This window comes from Salmo salar, chromosome 07 (genome assembly GCF_965601325.2).
Source record: "Salmo salar chromosome 07, fSalSal1, whole genome shotgun sequence".
Lineage (NCBI taxonomy): Eukaryota > Metazoa > Chordata > Actinopteri > Salmoniformes > Salmonidae > Salmo > Salmo salar.
Genome location: NC_138297.1, coordinates 28,530,414 through 28,552,537, shown reverse-complemented (window position 1 = coordinate 28,552,537; position 22,124 = coordinate 28,530,414). Strand labels below are relative to the sequence as shown.

Below are 22,124 nucleotides of genomic sequence, written 5' to 3'. Positions count from 1 at the left end.
CTCAGGCTCTGTTTTGGAGTAGACTGACTTCTCACTGTTAGAAAAATAATACTCAATCTCCCCCCCTGTATGTCACATCTGAGAGTGACAGTCTCTCCACTGAATATCTGGGGCCAGTTGGGTTGGAGGGTCAGAACAGCCACAGGTCTCTCTGCACAAACAAATATTATCACATTAGGTAACCTAGTGGTTAGAGTGTTGGGCCATAAACCGGGAGATTGCTGGATTGAATCCCTGAGCTGAAAAAGTAGAAATCTGTAATTCTGAGCAAGGCAATTGTCACGCCCTGACCTAAGAGAGCTGTTTTTTCTCTGTTTAGTTAGGACAGGGGGTGATAGGGGGTGGGCATTCTATGTGTTTTGTTTCTATGTTTTGGCCGGGTATGGTTTCCAATCAGAGGCAGCTGTCTATCGTTGTCTCTGATTGGAAGCCATACTTAGGCAGCCTTTTCCCACTTGGTTTTATGTGGGTAGTTGTTTTCTGTTTCATTTGTGTAACCTGACAGAACTGTTGGCTGTCGTTTTGTTTATTTGTCTAAGTGTTCGATTTCATTCAAATACAACATGAGCACTCAATACGCTGCGCCTCGGTCCCCTCTATACGACGCCCATTACAGCAATTAATCCAATGTTCCCAACTGAATATATTCAGTTGGACAACCCTTTCCCCAACCTTAAAACCTCTCTGGGACAGAGATTATGAGATTATGTTAGGACAGCGCCTAAACAACGCTAGCGTCCCACCCGCGGTACACACTATCAACAGCCAGTGAAATAGCAGGGCGGCAAATTCTAAACAACAACAATCTCATAATTCAAATTTCCCAAACATACAAGTATTATACACCATTGTAAAGATAGGATTCTCCTTAATCCAACCACAGTGTCCGATTTCAAAAAGGCTTTACGGCGAAAGCATAAAATTAGATTATGTTAGGACAGCGCCGAGACAAGAAAAACCACACAGCCATTTTCCAAGCAAGGAGAGGCGTCACAAAAACCAGAAATACAGCTACAATTAATCACTAACCTTTGATGATCTTCATCAGATGACACTCCCAGGACTCAATGTTACAAAATACATGTATGTTTTGCTTGATAAAGTTCATATTTATATCCATAAACCCCATTTTACATTGGCGCGTGATGTTCAGAAAATGTATTCCCACTAAAACCACTGGTGAATGAGCACATGAATTTACAAAAATACTCATCACAAACGTTGATAAAATTTACAACAGTTATTGAAAGAATTATAGATACACTTCTCCTTAATGCAACCGCTCTGTCAGATTTTAAAATAACTTTACGGAGAAAGCACATTTTTCAATATTCTGAGTACAGAGTTCAGCCATCAAAGCAAGCTATACAGTTACCCGCCAAGTTCTGGAGTCAACTAAACTCAGAATTAGTATTATAAATCTTCCCTTACCTTTGCTGATCTTCGCCGGAATGCATTCCCAGGACTCCCACTTCCAAAAGAAATGTTATTTTTGTTCGAAAAACTCCATATTTATGTCCAAATACCTCCGTTTTGTTCGCGCGTTCAGATCACTAATCCAAAGGCATAACGCGAGAGCGCAAAACCAGAGACAAAAAGTCTATTAGTTGCATTACCGTTCGTAGAAACATGTCAAAAAATGTTTACAATCAATCCTTAGGGTCTTTTTAACATAAAACGTCGATAATATTCCAACCGGAACATAGCGTATTCATTGCAGAGGAAAAAGAAGGAGCGGCGCGCCAGAGTGCCGGCGCAGAAAACAACTCACTGCTCCCAGGCAGTCCACTGATTGACTGAGCTCCTATTCTCTGCCCAGTAACAGTAGACGCATGAAACAAGTTTCTAAAGGCTGTTGACAGCCAATGGAAGCATTACGAAGTGCAAAATGACCCCACAGATACTGTAGTTTGAATAGGGATTAGATATATAAACCACAAGTCACTTCCTGGTTGGATTTTTTCTCAGGTTTTTGCTTGCCATATGAGTTCTGTTATACTCACAGACATCATTCAAACAGTTTTAGAAACTTCAGAGTGTTTTCTATCCAAATCAACTAATAATATGCATATCCTACCTTCTGGGCCAGAGAAGCAGGCAGTTTAATTTGGGCACGCCTTTCATCCGGACGTCAAAATACTGCCCCCTATCCTAGAGAAGTTGTAAAATATTGTTGATCAGAATTCATCACAACATGACCATATCATAAGTTGTCATTTCTGAACATACAGTATGCATTCTGAACTGTCTGACTTACCAAGATCTAGTCATCAGAATACATATACAGTGATGTGTACACACACACAATTACTCACCTTTCACAGTGATAGTGACAGGATCACTGATGATTGATGATACGGATCTGGACTGGATCTCTCCCTGACACCAGCAGAGACCCTGGTCAGACTCAGCAGCTCTACTTATGGTGAAGGTGGCTCCTGTTGTAGTGTGTCTGCCAGACAAGGTCACTACTTTCTTAGTGTTGTCTTTGTACCATGTATAGCTCCAGCCACTGTCAGACCCCACTGAACACGTCAGAGTTACTGTCTCTCCAGTGTATGCAGGATTTGGATTCACGGTCAGTGTAGTTTCAGGAAGAGCTAAGAAAACAGAGAGCTAATATCAAAACATCTGGATACATGGTTGGTCATTTTAAATCATTTATCTGTTGCACTTAAATTTTGATTGAGGTTGATTTTACATAGGGGTATGTTGACTCCATTCAGTTAGAATTTACATTGTATACAGTATATCTGTAATTAGAATAACCCTCAAAGGCTCAGAATATAGAAAGTCCAGAAGTGATTGAAGATAAATATTGAGCTCACCAGTGATGTTGATGTGGAGAGATGAGCTGAGATATGAATTTTGGGTCCGTCTTGTCCTTGTCCCCTCACAATGGTACTGACCAGCCTGATCAGAGAGATAGATGGTGGTGGTTTTACTGGTCTGCCTGGAAGGCCCTTCTTTATTTATTAACCAGTGGTAAGTCCAGTCTGTGTAGTCTGAAAGTTCACACTGCAGCTTGACTGTGTCTCCAGAGTACAGTGTCTCCTGGGTAGTGACTATCTTCACTGAGGCTGTAGGCAGAGCTGTGGAAACAGTTCAATGAAGACAAATGCAGTTAGCGCACCAATCAGTTAAAAGTATGATCTTAGTACCATACACCATATTTCTTCAATTATTACATGAAATTACATTTAATTAATGGAGGAATCTGAACAGCAATGGTAGGCAGACCTTGAAATAGCGTTCTTAAAATGGGGCCCAATGTCAAGTTATTATGGGCATGGAGGTAGTGATGTGAGTGAGAGATAAGATGATATACCTGTCACCGTCAGTCTGACTGCATCACTCCACTTAGAATCTTTCTTCTGATCAATATGTGTACCCAGATAACTGTAGTCACCACTGTCTGAAATCTTAACCTCACTGATCTCATATTCATGCTTCCTACTGATTGATTCTACATCATCCTTAAGCCATGTGTATTTCCAGTCAGTGACTTCTCCCCTCTGTATGTTACATCTGAGAGTGACAGACTCTCCACTCAATATGTGGGAGGATTTGGGTTGTATGGTCAGAAAATCCATTGCCTGTCCTGCACAAAATAAAACCAGCAATTGCTTAATTCGGGATCGGTGGCCCTTCCGCGGGACGGTTGAGCTAATGTAGGCTAATGTGATTAGCATGAGGCTGTAAGTTACAAGAACATTTCCAAGGACATAGACATATCTGATATTGGCAGAAAGCTTAAATTCTTGTTAATCTAACTGCACTGTCCAATTTTCAGTAGCTATTACAGTGAAAGAATACCATGCTATTGTTTGAGGAGAGTGCACAATTTTGAACATGAAAGTGATTAATAAACAAATTAGACACATTTGGGAAGTCTTGATACATTTCGAACAGAAATGCAATAGTTAATTGGATCAGTCTATTTTGTACAAAAAAAATACAAAATAACTGTTGTATTTTTGTAATATTATCTTTTACCAGATCTATTGTGTTATATTCTCCTAAATTCCTTTCACATTTCCACAAACCTCAAAGTGCTTCCTTTCAAATGGTACCAAGGATATCCATATCCTTGCTTCAGGGCCTGAGCTACAGGCAGTTAGATTTGGGTCTGTCATTTTAGGCGAACATTTTTAAAGGGCTGGATCCTTTTGAGTCACTCAAAACACAAAATATATCTATCCAAAAGCAGCTTTAAAAATTACAAATAAAACATTTGATGAAGCATTAGGAGATCAAGGCTTAATCAAGTGCACAAATATCTACCATCATCGTCTTCAGTGTCCAGAGTATATGTGTGTACTCAGCACTACAACAAAGAAAGTCACATTGCATCAATATAAACTTGAAATAAATAACAACACGCCATATTCATGTTACTGTTTACCAAATCCATCCTGTACTTTATTTTACTGGTGCAATCTGCAATTTCTGCATTGATTTCTTTACTTTTAAATGAATCAGAGCAATTCAAGTCTTATCCCTTCATAACCCAAAATATACGGTTTATTTTATGACAATTATTGTAAATAATGTAGATGAATGAATTTCCTTAGCTCCATCCGTCAGTCGTATATACCACAACAAGAGGAAGGGTGTCATTTTTGTGGTTGTTTGAATAGCGGACTGCAGCTTTAAATGGCCATTGACTTCCCATGTTCTGTACACAGAGAGTGTACAGAGACCAAAATCAATAAAACTCCACTCATTAATCTATGTAACAGCTGTCGGGAGAGAGAGTTGACCAAGGTGCAGCGGAGTTAGTGTTCAATTTGAATTTTAATGACAGAAAGAACACTATACAAAACAAAACAAGAAAACTGACAGCCAAACAGTCCTGTCAGGTGCAAAACACTCAACAGAAACAATTACCCACAAAACCCAAAGGAAAAACATGCTCCTTATGTGTGACTCCCAATCAGAAACAACGAACCTCAGCTGTGCCTGATTGGGAGCCACACACGGCCCAAAACAAAGAAATACAAAAACATAGAAAAAGGAACATAGAACGCCCACCCAATGTAACACCCTGGCCTAACCAAAATAAAGAACAAAAAAAAACTTTCTATGGCCAGGGCGTTACAATCTCTTAACACAGTTTACTATAACTGTAGCAAAGTAACCCTCAACCATTTACAATAATCACAACTTGATACTATAACACATCCAACAAATATTGCATTTTATATTCATTGTCATTGAGAGCACATTTTGCAACCATTGAGTTAGCACCACTCTTTAGTTCCTGAGTAATGACTTGGTTAAATGCACACCACCACACTAACCAGGTCTGCATGGCACAAGCTCAGGTTCTTACAGAGGGTGGTCACTTTCTTACTTCATATCTACACCATATTTGCTGCAATTTCCTTTGAGTGCCATTTACTAAGCTTTTGCACTGTTTTCTCAATAAGGGATAAAACACCAAAAACAAAGCTAAAGCATGAAACTGTCTTCATTTCCATTTATGTCTTATTCATTTTTCTCTTAAAGGCTTATTAGATTAGGTAATTAGTCTTCATACACAAACACATGTTGAAATCATGAATCCATTTTTATCAAAAATGTACCTAAAAAAATATCGAAGTGGTTTGTTGTAGAGTGTAGAGTGTGGGACACATGTACAACATGTGTTTAGAAACCAACATGGGGTGAGAAAGGTTACAGGGGAAATCAGTTAAAAACATATTATTATGTTCACTAAGGTAAACATCTGGGGTTTCTTATCGCTCCCTTCAGGACTGTAACTACTCCATATTCTTGTGGATCACAATATAGAAACTAATATGGTCACTGGTCACATAGCAACAACATAACCCCTCAGTCTACTGGGTCTGCATCGTTGGTCCAACAGATGATGACATCAAACCCCTCAACAAACATGGCTCCACATATAGCTGGAATTAGCTTAGCTCATCATATTCAGTACAACCTTCAAAAAAGTATTTTACACACATAATATGCGCCCATTACAATCTATGCAAGAATCGGAATGCATGATTTATGACCGGTACTTGAAAACATGTGAATAAAACAGTAAATATATAAATAATTACCACACAAAACTTTTTCTGATAGTGATTTATTGATACAAGTAGCACGTGCCGGCAGTCAATCACGTAACCTCTTACTCCCACTCTGGGCTATTCAGTGTTGTTGTTTATGTATGTAGCTAGTGTGCTAAGCTGTAGCATTAGCAATGTCTTTCAAAAGAAGACAACTCACAAATGCGGAAATTCTGGCGATTCTTTTACAATTCTGACAATGAGTCTGAGTATGAAAGTCAGCAATCAGATTCTGACAGTGACAGTTAGGAGCTGCCCCGCAGCCATTGAGAACCCTGAATCTGAGGACCCCTTGTCCACTGACAAAGTCCCAGGTCCCTTTGAAGATGCTGGTGGTGATGGAGGCAGACCGACAGTGGATGAAGTACAGGAGTTCTGTGGTAGCTGGAAGGCTGCCAGCCATTTCATCCCTCCTGTCCCTGCTGTTTGCTTTGATGAGTCCCAGTCTGGAGTGTAACGTTCCTTGCCATTTCCATCTGAGGCAGAGTGCTTCAAGTTGTTTCTGACAGAGGAGCTGGTGGGAGACATATTAGAGACCAATCGCTATGCCTTTGAGCTACAGGAGAAGACAGAGCCAGGAGGGGGGGGGGACAACCACAATTGGTGAAATGTATACCTTCCTGGTGACAGTCCTTCTCATGGGGATAGTAAAGAAGAACTCCCTAAGAGAAAACTGGAGCACAGATCCTGTTTGCAACTCCCTTCTTTGCCACCCTCTTTTCCCAAGACCGCTTCCTAGTTCTGCTTCGATGCCTACATTTCATCAACAATGTTACTGCCATCCTAAATGACCCGTTATACAAAATAAGAAATGTTCTTACCAGCCTGACAATAGCATTTGGAGCTACCCTGGCCCTAAAGCTAATATGCGCTAATAAATTAGCATAACTTGGCTGTGTTTGGGTATTAGCATACTGCAATAGCATACTGAAAGGCCCTGCTTAATTAGCAACACAGTGATTAAAGGGGATGCTAAAACAGGAGTGAAAACGCTGAGGAGAACTAGCGTTTAGCACGCTAACACAATAGCATTGATGAGTATGAGGGGCTTGGGGTGTCCGGGTCCGTGGTGATGACCATGCTGGCTCCTCATCTCAGCTAGGGACACACTATGTATGTGGACAATTGTTACAGCAGTCCCACACTCTTACAGCATCTGCTCTTCAACCGTAGAGTGACCTGTTGCACAGTCAGGTCAAACAGGAAGGGGATGCTGGCATTCGGATGCAGGAAGATGCAGAGAAGGGAGGTGGAGTTCAAGGAGAATTGTCAACAGCTGGCAGTATAGTGGCATGACAAACGAGACGTTCATGTCCTCTCCTCTGTCCATACAGCAACCATGTCGGCCACAGGGAAGGTGGACCACCTGACGGGAGAGAGAACAATCAATCCAGACTGCGTGCTTGACTATAACCTCAAAATGTGTGCAGTGGATAAGGCGGACATGATAAACAGCTTTGTGGAATGCACTCGGAAAACAACCAAGTGGTATAAGAAGATATTTTCCCATCTGATCAACACTGCCCTCAATGGCCACATAGTTCACTGCCAACTAACAGGTGAGATGATTACTGAACAAGGTCTTTTTTGTAGTTGGACATACAGTTCACATGCAAATTACATAGAAAATCTATTAACATAATAAGGCACTTACTTAGATAGAAACACAGCCTGGATTTGAACCAGCGTGTCTGTAGTGATGCCTCTAGCACTGAGATGCTCTGCATTAGACCGCTGTGCCACTTAAGAGTCATAAGACCAGTATAGCTTCAAAATACAGCACAAGCTAATACTTCTCTGGCGCAATTAGCATTGTTTTACAGAGCTAATAGAATAATGTTGCTAGCAACATAAGCACCATTGAATATAACACCATAAAGGTTATGAAATGAGTAATGTTACCTCGCGTGTCCACGGTTATAAGGAATATACACAAATATATTATGCTACAGTATAAATGACATAACACAACAAACAGAAACTATTATAATGTAATAAGGCACCTACTTTGATAGAAACGCACACATTTACAAAGTTTTTATTGGTAACGAAAACACCAATGACTGCGATGCAGGCAACAGACGGGACATGTGGAACATGTGTGTGCAGGACGGGAGCTGCGCAAATGTCTGCAGACTTGAACTGCACAAACAATTGGGAAGTTCTTGGGGAATTTTGTCCGGATCAGAAATGTCCCAAAAAAATTGGGCCCACATAAGTATAAATGACTACTTTTATGTGAATGAACAAGGAGGCGGAACACACCTCAACTGTTCTTAGAAAATAAAAAACTTGTTAGAAAATCATTTGAAATTGACAAGTTGAAAACAGCCTATAAATAAGAACAGGCTGCGTGCTAGGTTTGAGGGCAGCGCGGATTAAATATACTGTTGTGTAACAATCACATTCTGGAATGGAGAGAATGTTCTAACATCACGTGCATAAATAAACTCACATTGGGGAGACCGTTAGAGATGTTTGGAACTCACACATGAAAAGGGTATCTATGTTTGTGTAGCATAAGATGAATCAACCAATCAAACTAATCCAATCTGTTAGTAGTTCGATTTATTTCACACATTACTGTTATGGCTGTTCCAGTTTATATGATTTAGGCAGTAATCAATAATCAGTAATCAATCTTCCCTACCCCAACAGTCATTCTGAATGCAGGTTGTGTGTGATTAAAAGTTAATTTTGTTAGATATCCTAACTCTGGCTGGATTCCAATAGGAATTAAACATCACTTTGCAAGCCAACATGATGTGACTTGTAGGCTTCATGTGGCCTGTATACCAGGAGTTTCAGACCATTGTGTTAGGGTATAACTAGGCCCTCAGGGGCTTTATGATATATGTAATGGGTTGTCATAATGAGTTCAATTTTGAAGATAACATATCCACTTAGACATTCACTTGGTGAAGGCTACAGTACTGAAAACCATTCAATACAACAATCGTGTCTCTTTCGCTAACAAATACAAGTCATGAGAGTTAATTACAATTCACTCTAAATGCAAGGCACTCAGCGTATTCAAAAAGGTATAAAAAAAAATTGTTCTGTGAACGACATATTTTTGGGAATTAATTGAATTCCATCTGATCATAGGGACAGACATGAATGCCATTTTGGACATGCGGACAAAAAAAAATAAAAACAACTACAATCCACATGTTTGTAGTCGTATACTCTCTGATTTCAACCTCATCAATGCCTGGCGAGCACATAATCCTAATGCAACAGAGTACACTTTCTATTCACAGGCATAAATCCACCTCACTAATCAATGTCATGCTATTATCTACATATATTTTCTTTAATCTAGAAAATAGAAATTCGACATATGAGCTTGTCTGATCACAACACCTACTACTGCCTATAACAGATTTCAGAATCTTCTAATTGTAACTAGGCCTTCAAAGAAAGGCCTAAGGCCTTATGACATACTGTATATATGAGAATCATCAAAGGGAGAAGGAAGTAAAAGTAAGCAAATAGACAGTTACATCTAGGCCTATCTTCAGAATAAACACGTGTAAGATGCAGAGCATGCAGAGGGTTCCATATCTATGGAAGGCCCAGCCTATGAACACATCCTGTTCAGCTCACAGTACTTTCTGGTAGGGAGAGGAGGGACCCTTCTGGGCGTCCAACTGCGATCTTGGCATACAGAGTCTGCGGCTACATGTGACAGATAATCAAGAAGAAACTGTTTCAGCATCAAGAAAGGTAGTGATTATTCTCAAAGTAGACTACATGGTCTTCCATTTTACCATTATGACCATTTATATCTTACCTTGTTCAATCTTGGGATAACCAAATCATTGACAGTTTCATAGATGGATATTGGGTTTACATGACTGTTTGATCTTGTCTGGAATCAAAATACAGCCCATTACAATACAGTACATACAGCTTCCACACATTCAGATACATAATAATGGCAATTCATACTTACATCTCTAATTCTTGTTTTGATCATAACATCAGCATATATTGTGTTGTCAGTTAGATCTGCTGTGTTTTATAAGAACAAAATATCAACCAATCAGAAACATTTCATACAGGGACCACCTGAAATGTCCCTTTTAGTATAGTTGAGGCCTCTAAGCTGTACATACCTGTGTTAATTCGGCCCCTGCAGTAGCACACTGCCACTGCTACAGTGAGGATCAGCACCACAGCGCCTCCTACTGATACTCCGATGTAGATGGTAAACCACACCAGTCCTGTCACATATTGTACAACACACATGATTAGACTATACAATATGATAAAGACTAAATGGCTCTATATCATATACATCCAATGTAATCACATGCATTACATATTATATTTGACAACATAAGTGTATAAGCACACTGAAAGTGTGTGGAAGGGATTATTATGTTATCCAGGTACCTGGGGCGGTTGTGTCATTACTACACTTTACTGTCGTAGAGGCAGTTTTCCAACTGACTAGGTTGGAGGCGTTGCACTTTACACTGATGTCTCTCTCTGCTGGTGAGAGAGAGAAGTAAATCTGCTGGGCGTCCCCGTAGATCTCATTGTCTCTCTCCCAGGTGTAGGTAATGTTGGAGTAGCAGGACACGTTGCACACCAGCCGTACCGTACAGGAGTGGTTGGCCAATCGCTTGATGTCTGTCTGGATCGCCACCTTGGATATAGGCTCTGACCAACCAGGAGAGAGATAGAGACTCATAATGAGTCTTCTAAATGAATCCTACCATAGCCATACCACCAGGAGAAAGACAACAGAGGATAAAACTTGAAAATGTGATTGAAATGTAACAAAGCATGGTGAGTGAGGTCAGTATAAAACCACATATTCAGATTTATATTGTAAAGATCATCAGATGTGGTCATGTATATAAATAAGAATGATATCAAAATAGGATGCAAAATTATGATAACGCCTACCGTGGACCTTCAGAGTGATGGTCTTACTGTCAATCTGACCTTTGTCCTCTTCTCCTGTAAGTATAAAATCCCCTGAGTCTTGCAGTGTCAGTTCTCTGACTGTTAAACTGAAGTTTTTGGTGTTCATCTTTAGTCTCCCCTCAAACTGGGATCCAGGTGAATATACAACTTCTGAGTTGAATTCTATAATATCCTTTCCCATATACTTCCACTCCAATGATTTGAAATGTCCTCTCTCTAAGCCTGCCAGCAGCTCCACGGAGTCCCCCACTCTCTTGTTGATGATCAGAGGAACACCTAAACCTGAAACACACAAATACACACGTTATTCTGACATCAGTCAATGGTTGCACACTATATTACAATGATCTTATTACTGTGTAATTATTCATGCAGTACGATGTGTCAAGTGTTGTAATTACTCATTGTTACACTGTAATACTTGTTACAGTGTGCCTACCTGAATAAATACACAATAATACACTAAAATGCAAAGTCCTACCTAATCAACAATAGAAAATAATGGATTGGATTTATTTAGCGCATTTCTACGTTTCATTTATACTGTAAATTATACTTTACATATTTGCACTTTATATATTTACATATCTGAGTGTTTGGGTCCTATTTTACTTCATTAAAGTGAACTCGTCCCCCACATTCAGCAGAACAGAATGAGATGACAGGAAAAGAGAAGTGGGGGTGGATCTGATAACCCCTCTTCAGCTCACAAGTACAACTCCCACTGTGTTTAATGTTTAATTATTCACCTGACATGTGTCATATACAGCGTTGGCGACATTATAAATACATGTCAGTCTGAAGTAATGAATTATAAACCCTTACACGAAAAAACATCTGTCATGAATTAAGACAAAATAAAGTTACAACTCAATGAGGTGTGGTATTTAGGGCATAACTGCAGTTACCCTAGTCCTGCAGTGTATCTTATTATGTAATAAAAACAATTATTTGATACAGTCCTGTATTGCCTTAAATTTAATAAATGACAGCCATTAGGCACAGGGTCTTCACATCTGTTGCATTCTAGAAGCAATTGTTAGGTTCTTAGACACTAGAGAAGCTTAAACAAGTTGAATTCTTCCCAAAGGGTCAACACAGCTGTAGTCAGACAAAGACATGTTGCCACCATCACAAGTATATATACTCCATCACAAGTATATATACTCCATCACAAGTATATGTACTCCATCACAAGTACATATACTCCACAAGTATATATACTCCATCACAAGTATGTATACACCATCACAAGTATATATACTCCACAAGTATATATACTCCATCACAAATATATGTACTCCATCACAAGTATAAATACTCCTCCTTCTCTCCAATCCTTACATCTTATGGTTTGACAGGAAGAGGGTAATAGGATAATAAACCCTTATTTCTCCCTTCAGGGGATCTGATCTGACCTCCTGACCTCAACCCCTTCTTCGCCTTATCCACAGATGTCTATCCGCTTCCCCTATAGCAATCCTGTGACCTCCTCCTGTCCACCCAGCACATTCCAAAGCCATCTGTCCTTCTACAGAGACCCATTACCTTCTGGCATAAAACCCAGTCTCTTTCACTCCTTTATACACAATGTGTCTGATCTATCATGTCTTTAATATCTCAATTCTCAAAGTTTACCCCGTAACCAACACAATGCAACAGATGCTGACCCAACCACACCATTGGTACTCATTCAAAACTGCAGAATCACTTCATCATGATATGTTCTTCAGTTGGTAGAGCATGGTGTTTGCAACGCCAGGGTTGTGGGTTCGATTCCCACGGGGGAACAGTACGGGAAAACATTTTTTTATGAAATGTATGCATTCACTACTGTAAGTCGCTTTGGATAAGAGCGTCTGCTAAATGACTAAAAATGTAAATGTAAAATGTTCCTGAATATAGGTGTTATCACACAGTAATAAAGCAAAATATTCTAAATACCCAACCAATCACTGATGGCAAGGCATTCTACAGTCAACACACACCGTTGCAAAGACCAACAAGGAAGTTAGAGAAAGCTAATGGTTTCACGAACTTCATAATTCAAGAAAGCACATGCAATAGATATACAAAGCATAAACAGGATAAATATTATTTTTTTTTACAAAACTTACCATAGTGGAGGTTGGAGAATAGGAGAAGTAGTATTCCCTGTTTGGAGAAGCAGGAGAAGGGACCACCAGACATCTCTGTAAGGCTTTGACTGTTTCCTCTGGCTGATGTCCTTATCTAGCACTGTCACTGGTAGCTAGCTAGCAGTTGACTAACCGATACACACCGAGAAGGAATAGTAGAGTAGAGAAAGAGCAGAGACTTCCTTTTGATGAGGGCTGCTGTTCTATAAAATAATTCCTGTATGTTAGTTGAAAAGGAAGTCACATTCTATAGTTGCTCTCTGAAATAACCCTTCACTCAGACTGAGCGTTAGACAATGAGGCGTGGGTGTGTTTGGGGTCTGTCACTGTGTTGATCAGTCTGATGGTGGAAGTTTCAGAGTGTGTGTTTCCTAGCTGCTGCTGGTTGTGTGGTTCATGGTCATGGTCATGGTGTTTCACAGATTCCGGGTAACTTGTTACTTTATGAGCAAACCACTCAAAGTTGCAGAGAAAGATAGAGGGCTCGGGGGAAGAGAGAGAGAGTGAGACAGAGACAGAGAGAGAAAGAGAGAAAGTGATAGAGAAATAGATACAGAGAAAGAGAGAGAGAACAAAAGAGAACAAAAGAGAGAGAGAGTGGGGGGGTTAGAGAGAGTGAGTGAGTGAGAGAGAGCAAAAATATCAAAGCAGTTTGTGTGCATTTTCATCTAGGCTTCATATGCCTGCAGAAGTGTTTGCATGACTTCTTCTGCCTGCTCCTAGGTCAGTGTGACTGAGGGACATGAAACACCTGCCAACTTTTTCTGGAAGGTAATGGGTCCCAGGTTACTGATAGAGGCCCCCTTTCTATGTTTCAGGCAACATCTTGTGGTGATGTCACTTCCTGTGACTTGTGGTCTCCATGGCGACCTGTTTTATAATATCAGGACCAGTGATAATGACCTGGCTGCCGGCTGTCTGTCTGACCACATAGACATAAACACATAGACACAGGAACCCTCTAACTGGAACAGTGACCTTCCAGACCATGCAGGGACACTGAAAATAGCGGTAAGAGTCATACACAACTAATGTCACTAATCGTTATGTCCTGTCTGTAGGATGAGGAGGCAATATGGGAGAACAGGTAGTCATTCATACGTAGGTTACTAGCTCCTCAGAACTCCTGCAGAGTATATGACATCATAAAACTGAGAAGAACTGTTCTCTTCAGGCACAATCTTCCCCAAAAAGTAATTCCGAAAATCTCAATGGTCTTCAGCTGATGGGGTACGACTTTTGAACTTTGCTCATGGGGCAGTTACGTTATTTTCTATAATGGTATTGTACCCCAAAATCAAACTATAGTTTTGTTCCATCATTGATCTCACTGTCTGCTATTTGACCTCATCCCTTCTGTCTTTCTCTTTCAATCCCATAAAAACAGACTTACCTAACACGGTCAATTGTATAGCATTACTTGTCTGGGAGTGTTTTAAGCCATTTATTTTCTGAAGACCTTCACAGGTATATAGACCATTCTTTGCAGGACTGATTCTGTACTCAGGCTCTGTTTTGGAGTAGACTGACTTCTCACTGTTAGAAAAATAATACTCAATCTCCCCCCCTGTATGTCACATCTGAGAGTGACAGTCTCTCCACTGAATATCTGGGGCCAGTTGGGTTGGAGGGTCAGAACAGCCACAGGTCTCTCTGCACAAACAAATATTATCACATTAGGTAACCTAGTGGTTAGAGTGTTGGGCCATAAACCGGGAGATTGCTGGATTGAATCCCTGAGCTGAAAAAGTAGAAATCTGTAATTCTGAGCAATGCAATTGTCACGCCCTGACCTAAGAGAGCTGTTTTTTCTCTGTTTAGTTAGGACAGGGGGTGATAGGGGGTGGGCATTCTATGTGTTTTGTTTCTATGTTTTGGCCGGGTATGGTTTCCAATCAGAGGCAGCTGTCTATCGTTGTCTCTGATTGGAAGCCATACTTAGGCAGCCTTTTCCCACTTGGTTTTTGTGGGTAGTTGTTTTCTGTTTCATTTGTGTAACCTGACAGAACTGTTGGCTGTCGTTTTGTTTATTTGTCTAAGTGTTCGATTTCATTCAAATACAACATGAGCACTCAATACGCTGCGCCTCGGTCCCCTCTATACGACGCCCATTACAGCAATTAATCCAATGTTCCCCCTGTGCCAAAGACCTGGATGTTGATTAAGGCAGCACCCACACCTTGCTGATTTGGAGGGGTTGGGTTAAATGTGGAAGACACATTTCAGTTGAATATATTCAGTTGGACAACCCTTTCCCCAACCTTAAAACCTCTCTGGGACAGAGATTATGAGATTATGTTAGGACAGCGCCTAAACAACGCTAGCGTCCCACCCGCGGTACACACTATCAACAGCCAGTGAAATAGCAGGGCGGCAAATTCTAAACAACAAAAATCTCATAATTCAAATTTCCCAAACATACAAGTATTATACACCATTGTAAAGATAGGATTCTCCTTAATCCAACCACAGTGTCCGATTTCAAAAAGGCTTTACGGCGAAAGCATAAAATTAGATTATGTTAGGACAGCGCCGAGACAAGAAAAACCACACAGCCATTTTCCAAGCAAGGAGAGGCGTCACAAAAACCAGAAATACAGCTACAATTAATCACTAACCTTTGATGATCTTCATCAGATGACACTCCCAGGACTCAATGTTACAAAATACATGTATGTTTTGCTTGATAAAGTTCATATTTATATCCATAAACCCCATTTTACATTGGCGCGTGATGTTCAGAAAATGTATTCCCACTAAAACCACTGGTGAATGAGCACATGAATTTACAAAAATACTCATCACAAACGTTGATAAAATTTACAACAGTTATTGAAAGAATTATAGATACACTTCTCCTTAATGCAACCGCTCTGTCAGATTTTAAAATAACTTTACGGAGAAAGCACATTTTTCAATATTCTGAGTACAGAGTTCAGCCATCAAAGCAAGCTATACAGTTACCCGCCAAGTTCTGGAGTCAACTAAACTCAGAATTAGTATTATAAATCTTCCCTTACCTTTGCTGATCTTCGCCGGAATGCATTCCCAGGACTCCCACTTCCAAAAGAAATGTTATTTTTGTTCGAAAAACTCCATATTTATGTCCAAATACCTCCGTTTTGTTCGCGCGTTCAGATCACTAATCCAAAGGCATAACGCGAGAGCGCAAAACCAGAGACAAAAAGTCTATTAGTTGCATTACCGTTCGTAGAAACATGTCAAACAATGTTTACAATCAATCCTTAGGGTCTTTTTAACATAAAACGTCGATAATATTCCAACCGGACCATAGCGTATTCATTGCAGAGGAAAAAGAAGGAGCGGCGCGCCAGAGTGCCGGCGCAGAAAACAACTCACTGCTCCCAGGCAGTCCACTGATTGACTGAGCTCCTATTCTCTGCCCAGTAACAGTAGACGCATGAAACAAGTTTCTAAAGGCTGTTGACAGCCAATGGAAGCATTACGAAGTGCAAAATGACCCCACAGATACTGTAGTTTGAATAGGGATTAGATATATAAACCACAAGTCACTTCCTGGTTGGATTTTTTCTCAGGTTTTTGCTTGCCATATGAGTTCTGTTATACTCACAGACATCATTCAAACAGTTTTAGAAACTTCAGAGTGTTTTCTATCCAAATCAACTAATAATATGCATATCCTACCTTCTGGGCCGGAGAAGCAGGCAGTTTAATTTGGGCACGCCTTTCATCCGGACGTCAAAATACTGCCCCCTATCCTAGAGAAGTTGTAAAATATTGTTGATCAGAATTCATCACAACATGACCATATCATAAGTTGTCATTTCTGAACATACAGTATGCATTCTGAACTGTCTGACTTACCAAGATCTAGTCATCAGAATACATATACAGTGATGTGTACACACACACAATTACTCACCTTTCACAGTGATAGTGACAGGATCACTGATGATTGATGATACGGATCTGGACTGGATCTCTCCCTGACACCAGCAGAGACCCTGGTCAGACTCAGCAGCTCTACTTATGGTGAAGGTGGCTCCTGTTGTAGTGTGTCTGCCAGACAAGGTCACTACTTTCTTAGTGTTGTCTTTGTACCATGTATAGCTCCAGCCACTGTCAGACCCCACTGAACACGTCAGAGTTACTGTCTCTCCAGTGTATGCAGGATTTGGATTCACGGTCAGTGTAGTTTCAGGAAGAGCTAAGAAAACAGAGAGCTAATATCAAAACATCTGGATACATGGTTGGTCATTTTAAATCATTTATCTGTTGCACTTAAATTTTGATTGAGGTTGATTTTACATAGGGGTATGTTGACTCCATTCAGTTAGAATTTACATTGTATACAGTATATCTGTAATTAGAATAACCCTCAAAGGCTCAGAATATAGAAAGTCCAGAAGTGATTGAAGATAAATATTGAGCTCACCAGTGATGTTGATGTGGAGAGATGAGCTGAGATATGAATTTTGGGTCCGTCTTGTCCTTGTCCCCTCACAATGGTACTGACCAGCCTGATCAGAGAGATAGATGGTGGTGGTTTTACTGGTCTGCCTGGAAGGCCCTTCTTTATTTATTAACCAGTGGTAAGTCCAGTCTGTGTAGTCTGAAAGTTCACACTGCAGCTTGACTGTGTCTCCAGAGTACAGTGTCTCCTGGGTAGTGACTATCTTCACTGAGGCTGTAGGCAGAGCTGTGGAAACAGTTCAATGAAGACAAATGCAGTTAGCGCACCAATCAGTTAAAAGTATGATCTTAGTACCATACACCATATTTCTTCAATTATTACATGAAATTACATTTAATTAATGGAGGAATCTAAACAGCAATGGTAGGCAGACCTTGAAATAGCGTTCTTAAAATGGGGCCCAATGTCAAGTTATTATGGGCATGGAGGCAGTGATGTGAGTGAGAGATAAGATGATATACCTGTCACCGTCAGTCTGACTGCATCACTCCACTTAGAATCTTTCTTCTGATCAATATGTGTACCCAGACAACTGTAGTCACCACTGTCTGAAATCTTAACCTCACTGATCTCATATTCATGCTTCCTACTGATTGATTCTACATCATCCTTGCGCCATGTGTATTTCCAGTCAGTGACTTCTCCCCTCTGTATGTTTCATCTGAGAGTGACAGATTCTCCACTCAATATGTGGAAGGATTTGGGTTGTATGGTCAGAAAACCCATTGCCTGTCCTGCACAAAATAAAACCAGCAATTGCTTAATTCGGGATCGGTGGACCTTCCGCGGGACGGTTGAGCTAATGTAGGCTAATGTGATTAGCATGAGGTTGTAAGTTACAAGAACATTTCCAAGGACATAGACATATCTGATATTGGCAGAAAGCTTAAATTCTTGTTAATCTAACTGCACTGTCCAATTTTCAGTAGCTATTACAGTGAAAGAATACCATGCTATTGTTTGAGGAGAGTGCACAATTTTGAACATGAAAGTGATTAATAAACAAATTTGACACATTTGGGAAGTCTTGATACATTTCGAACAGAAATGCAATGGTTAATTGGATCAGTCTATTTTGTACAAAAAAAATACAAAATAACTGTTGTATTTTTGTAATATTATCTTTTACCAGATCTATTGTGTTATATTCTCCTAAATTCCTTTCACATTTCCACAAACCTCAAAGTGCTTCCTTTCAAATGGTACCAAGGATATCCATATCCTTGCTTCAGGGCCTGAGCTACAGGCAGTTAGATTTGGGTCTGTCATTTTAGGCGAACATTTTTAAAGGGCTGGATCCTTTTGAGTCACTCAAAACACAAAATATATCTATCCAAAAGCAGCTTTAAAAATTACAAATAAAACATTTGATGAAGCATTAGGAGATCAAGGCTTAATCAAGTGCACAAATATCTACCATCATCGTCTTCAGAGTGTCCAGAGTAGATGTGTGTACTCAGCACTACAACAAAGAAAGTCACATTGCATCAATATAAACTTGAAATAAATAACAACACGCCATATTCATGTTACTGTTTACCAAATCCATCCTGTACTTTATTTTACTGGTGCAATCTGCAATTTCTGCATTGATTTCTTTACTTTTAAATGAATCAGAGCAATTCAAGTCTTATCCCTTCATAACCCAAAATATACGGTTTATTTTATGACAATTATTGTAAATAATGTAGATGAATGAATTTCCTTAGCTCCATCCGTCAGTCGTATATACCACAACAAGAGGAAGGGTGTCATTTTTGTGGTTGTTTGAATAGCGGACTGCAGCTTTAAATGGCCATTGACTTCCCATGTTCTGTACACAGAGAGTGTACAGAGACCAAAATCACTAAAACTCCACTCATTAATCTCTGTAACAGCTGTCGGGAGAGAGAGTTGACCAAGGTGCAGCGGAGTTAGTGTTCAATTTGAATTTTAATGACAGAAAGACCACTAAACAAAACAAGACAAGACAAGACAAGACAAGACAAGACAACTGACAGCCAAACAGTCCTGTCAGGTGCAAAACACTCAACAGAAAAGATTACCCACAAAACCCAAAGGAAAAACATGCTCCTTATGTGTGACTCCCAATCAGAAACAACGAACCTCAGCTGTGCCTGATTGGGAGCCACACACACACACGGCCCAAAACAAAGAAATACAAAATCATAGAAAAAGGAACATAGAACGCCCACCCAATGTAACACCCTGGCCTAACCAAAATAAAGAACAAAAAACCCCTCTCTATGGCCAGGGCGTTACAATCTCTTAACACAGTTTACTATAACTGTAGCAAAGTAACCCTCAACCATTTACAATAATCACAACTTGATACTATAACACATCCAACAAATATTGGATTTTATATTCATTGTCATTGAGAGCACATTTTGCAACCAATGAGTTAGCACCACTCTTTAGTTCCTGAGTAATGACTTGGTTAAATGCACACCACCACACTAACCAGGTCTGCATGGCACAAGCTCTGGTTCTTACAGAGGGTGGTCACTTTCTTACTTCATATCTACACCATATTTGCTGCAATTTCCTTTGAGAGCCATTTACTAAGCTTTTGCACTGTTTTCTCAATAAGGGATAAAACACCAAAAACAAAGCTAAAGCATGAAACTGTCTTCAATTCCATTAATGTCTTATTCGTTTTTCTCTTAAAGGCTTATTAGATTAGGTAATTAGTCTTCATACACAAACACATGTTGAAATCATGAATCCATTTTTATCAAAAATGTACCTAAAAAAATATCGAAGTGGTTTGTTGTAGAGTGTAGAGTGTGGGACACATGTACAACATGTGTTTAGAAACCAACATGGGGTGAGAATGGTTACAGGGGAAATCAGTTAAAAACATATTATTATGTTCACTAAGGTAAACATCTGGGGTTTCTTATCGCTCCCTTCAGGACTGTAACTACTCCATATTCTTGTGGATCACAATATAGAAACTAATATGGTCACTGGTCACATAGCAACAACATAACCCCTCAGTCTACTGGGTCTGCATCGTTGGTCCAACAGATGATGACATCAAACCCCTCAACAAACATGGCTCCACATATAGCTGGAATTAGCTTAGCTCATCATATTCAGTACAACCTTCAAAAAAGTATTTTACACACATAATATGCGCCCATTACAATCTATGCAAGAATCGGAATGCATGATTTATCACCGGAACTTGAAAACATGCGAATAAAACAGTAAATATATAAATAATTACCACACAAAACTTTTTCTGATAGTGATTTATTGATACAAGTAGCACGTGCCGGCAGTCAATCACGTAACCTCTTACTCCCACTCTGGGCTATTCAGTGTTGTTGTTTATGTATGTAGCTAGTGTGCTAAGCTGTAGCATTAGCAATGTCTTTCAAAAGAAGACAACTCACAAATGCGGAAATTCTGGCGATTTTTTACAATTCTGACAATGAGTCTGAGTATGAAAGTCAGCAATCAGATTCTGACAGTGACAGTTAGGAGCTGCCCCGCAGCCATTGAGAACCCTGAATCTGAGGACCCCTTGTCCACTGACAAAGTCCCAGGTCCCTTTGAAGATGCTGGTGGTGATGGAGGCAGACCGACAGTGGATGAAGTACAGGAGTTCTGTGGTAGCTGGAAGGCTGCCAGCCATTTCATCCCTCCTGTCCCTGCTGTTTGCTTTGATGAGTCCCAGTCTGGAGTGTAACGTTCCTTGCCATTTCCATCTGAGGCAGAGTGCTTCAAGTTGTTTCTGACAGAGGAGCTGGTGGGAGACATATTAGAGACCAATCGCTATGCCTTTGAGCTACAGGAGAAGACAGAGCCAGGAGGGGGGGGGACAACCACAATTGGTGAAATGTATACCTTCCTGGTGACAGTCCTTCTCATGGGGATAGTAAAGAAGAACTCCCTAAGAGAAAACTGGAGCACAGATCCTGTTTGCAACTCCCTTCTTTGCCACCCTCTTTTCCCAAGACCGCTTCCTAGTTCTGCTTCGATGCCTACATTTCATCAACAATGTTACTGCCATCCTAAATGACCCGTTATACAAAATAAGAAATGTTCTTACCAGCCTGACAATAGCATTTGGAGCTACCCTGGCCCTAAAGCTAATATGCGCTAATAAATTAGCATAACTTGGCTGTGTTTGGGTATTAGCATACTGCAATAGCATACTGAAAGGCCCTGCTTAATTAGCAACACAGTGATTAAAGGGGATGCTAAAACAGGAGTGAAAACGCTGAGGAGAACTAGCGTTTAGCACGCTAACACAATAGCATTGATGAGTATGAGGGGCTTGGGGTGTCCGGGTCCGTGGTGATGACCATGCTGGCTCCTCATCTCAGCTAGGGACACACTATGTATGTGGACAATTGTTACAGCAGTCCCACACTCTTCCAGCATCTGCTCTTCAACCGTAGAGTGGCCTGTTGCACAGTCAGGTCAAACAGGAAGGGGATGCTGGCATTCGGATGCAGGAAGATGCAGAGAAGGGAGGTGGAGTTCAAGGAG

General features: G+C 40.3%; 1 protein-coding gene across 1 annotated transcript; it reads right to left on the bottom strand.

The window, feature by feature from the left end:
* Nucleotides 1-8,105: 8,105 nt before the first annotated feature.
* LOC145880020 (SLAM family member 8-like) lies at nt 8,106-11,317 on the bottom strand. Its single transcript, XM_082977522.1, has 5 exons — nt 11,004-11,317; nt 10,485-10,754; nt 10,205-10,312; nt 9,880-10,100; nt 8,106-9,764 (listed from the first exon to the last, which is right to left on the bottom strand). The coding sequence occupies exons 1-4, from the start codon at nt 11,203-11,205 to the stop codon at nt 9,979-9,981; spliced, it is 702 nt and encodes a 233-aa protein (XP_082833648.1). The 5' UTR covers nt 11,206-11,317; the 3' UTR covers nt 8,106-9,764; nt 9,880-9,978.
* Nucleotides 11,318-22,124: the final 10,807 nt, after the last annotated feature.

Bases quoted from the DNA above. Each gene is read 5' to 3' on its own strand.
- LOC145880020 (XM_082977522.1), bottom strand. From the start codon at position 11,205: ATGGGAAAGGATATTATAGAATTCAACTCAGAAGTTGTATATTCACCT. The intron at 10,755-11,003 runs GTAGGCGTTATC...CTGGTTGGTCAG, and splicing joins CATCACTCTGAAGGTCCACG to AGCCTATATCCAAGGTGGCG. The intron at 10,313-10,484 runs GTACCTGGATAA...AATATGTGACAG, and splicing joins TAATGACACAACCGCCCCAG to GACTGGTGTGGTTTACCATC.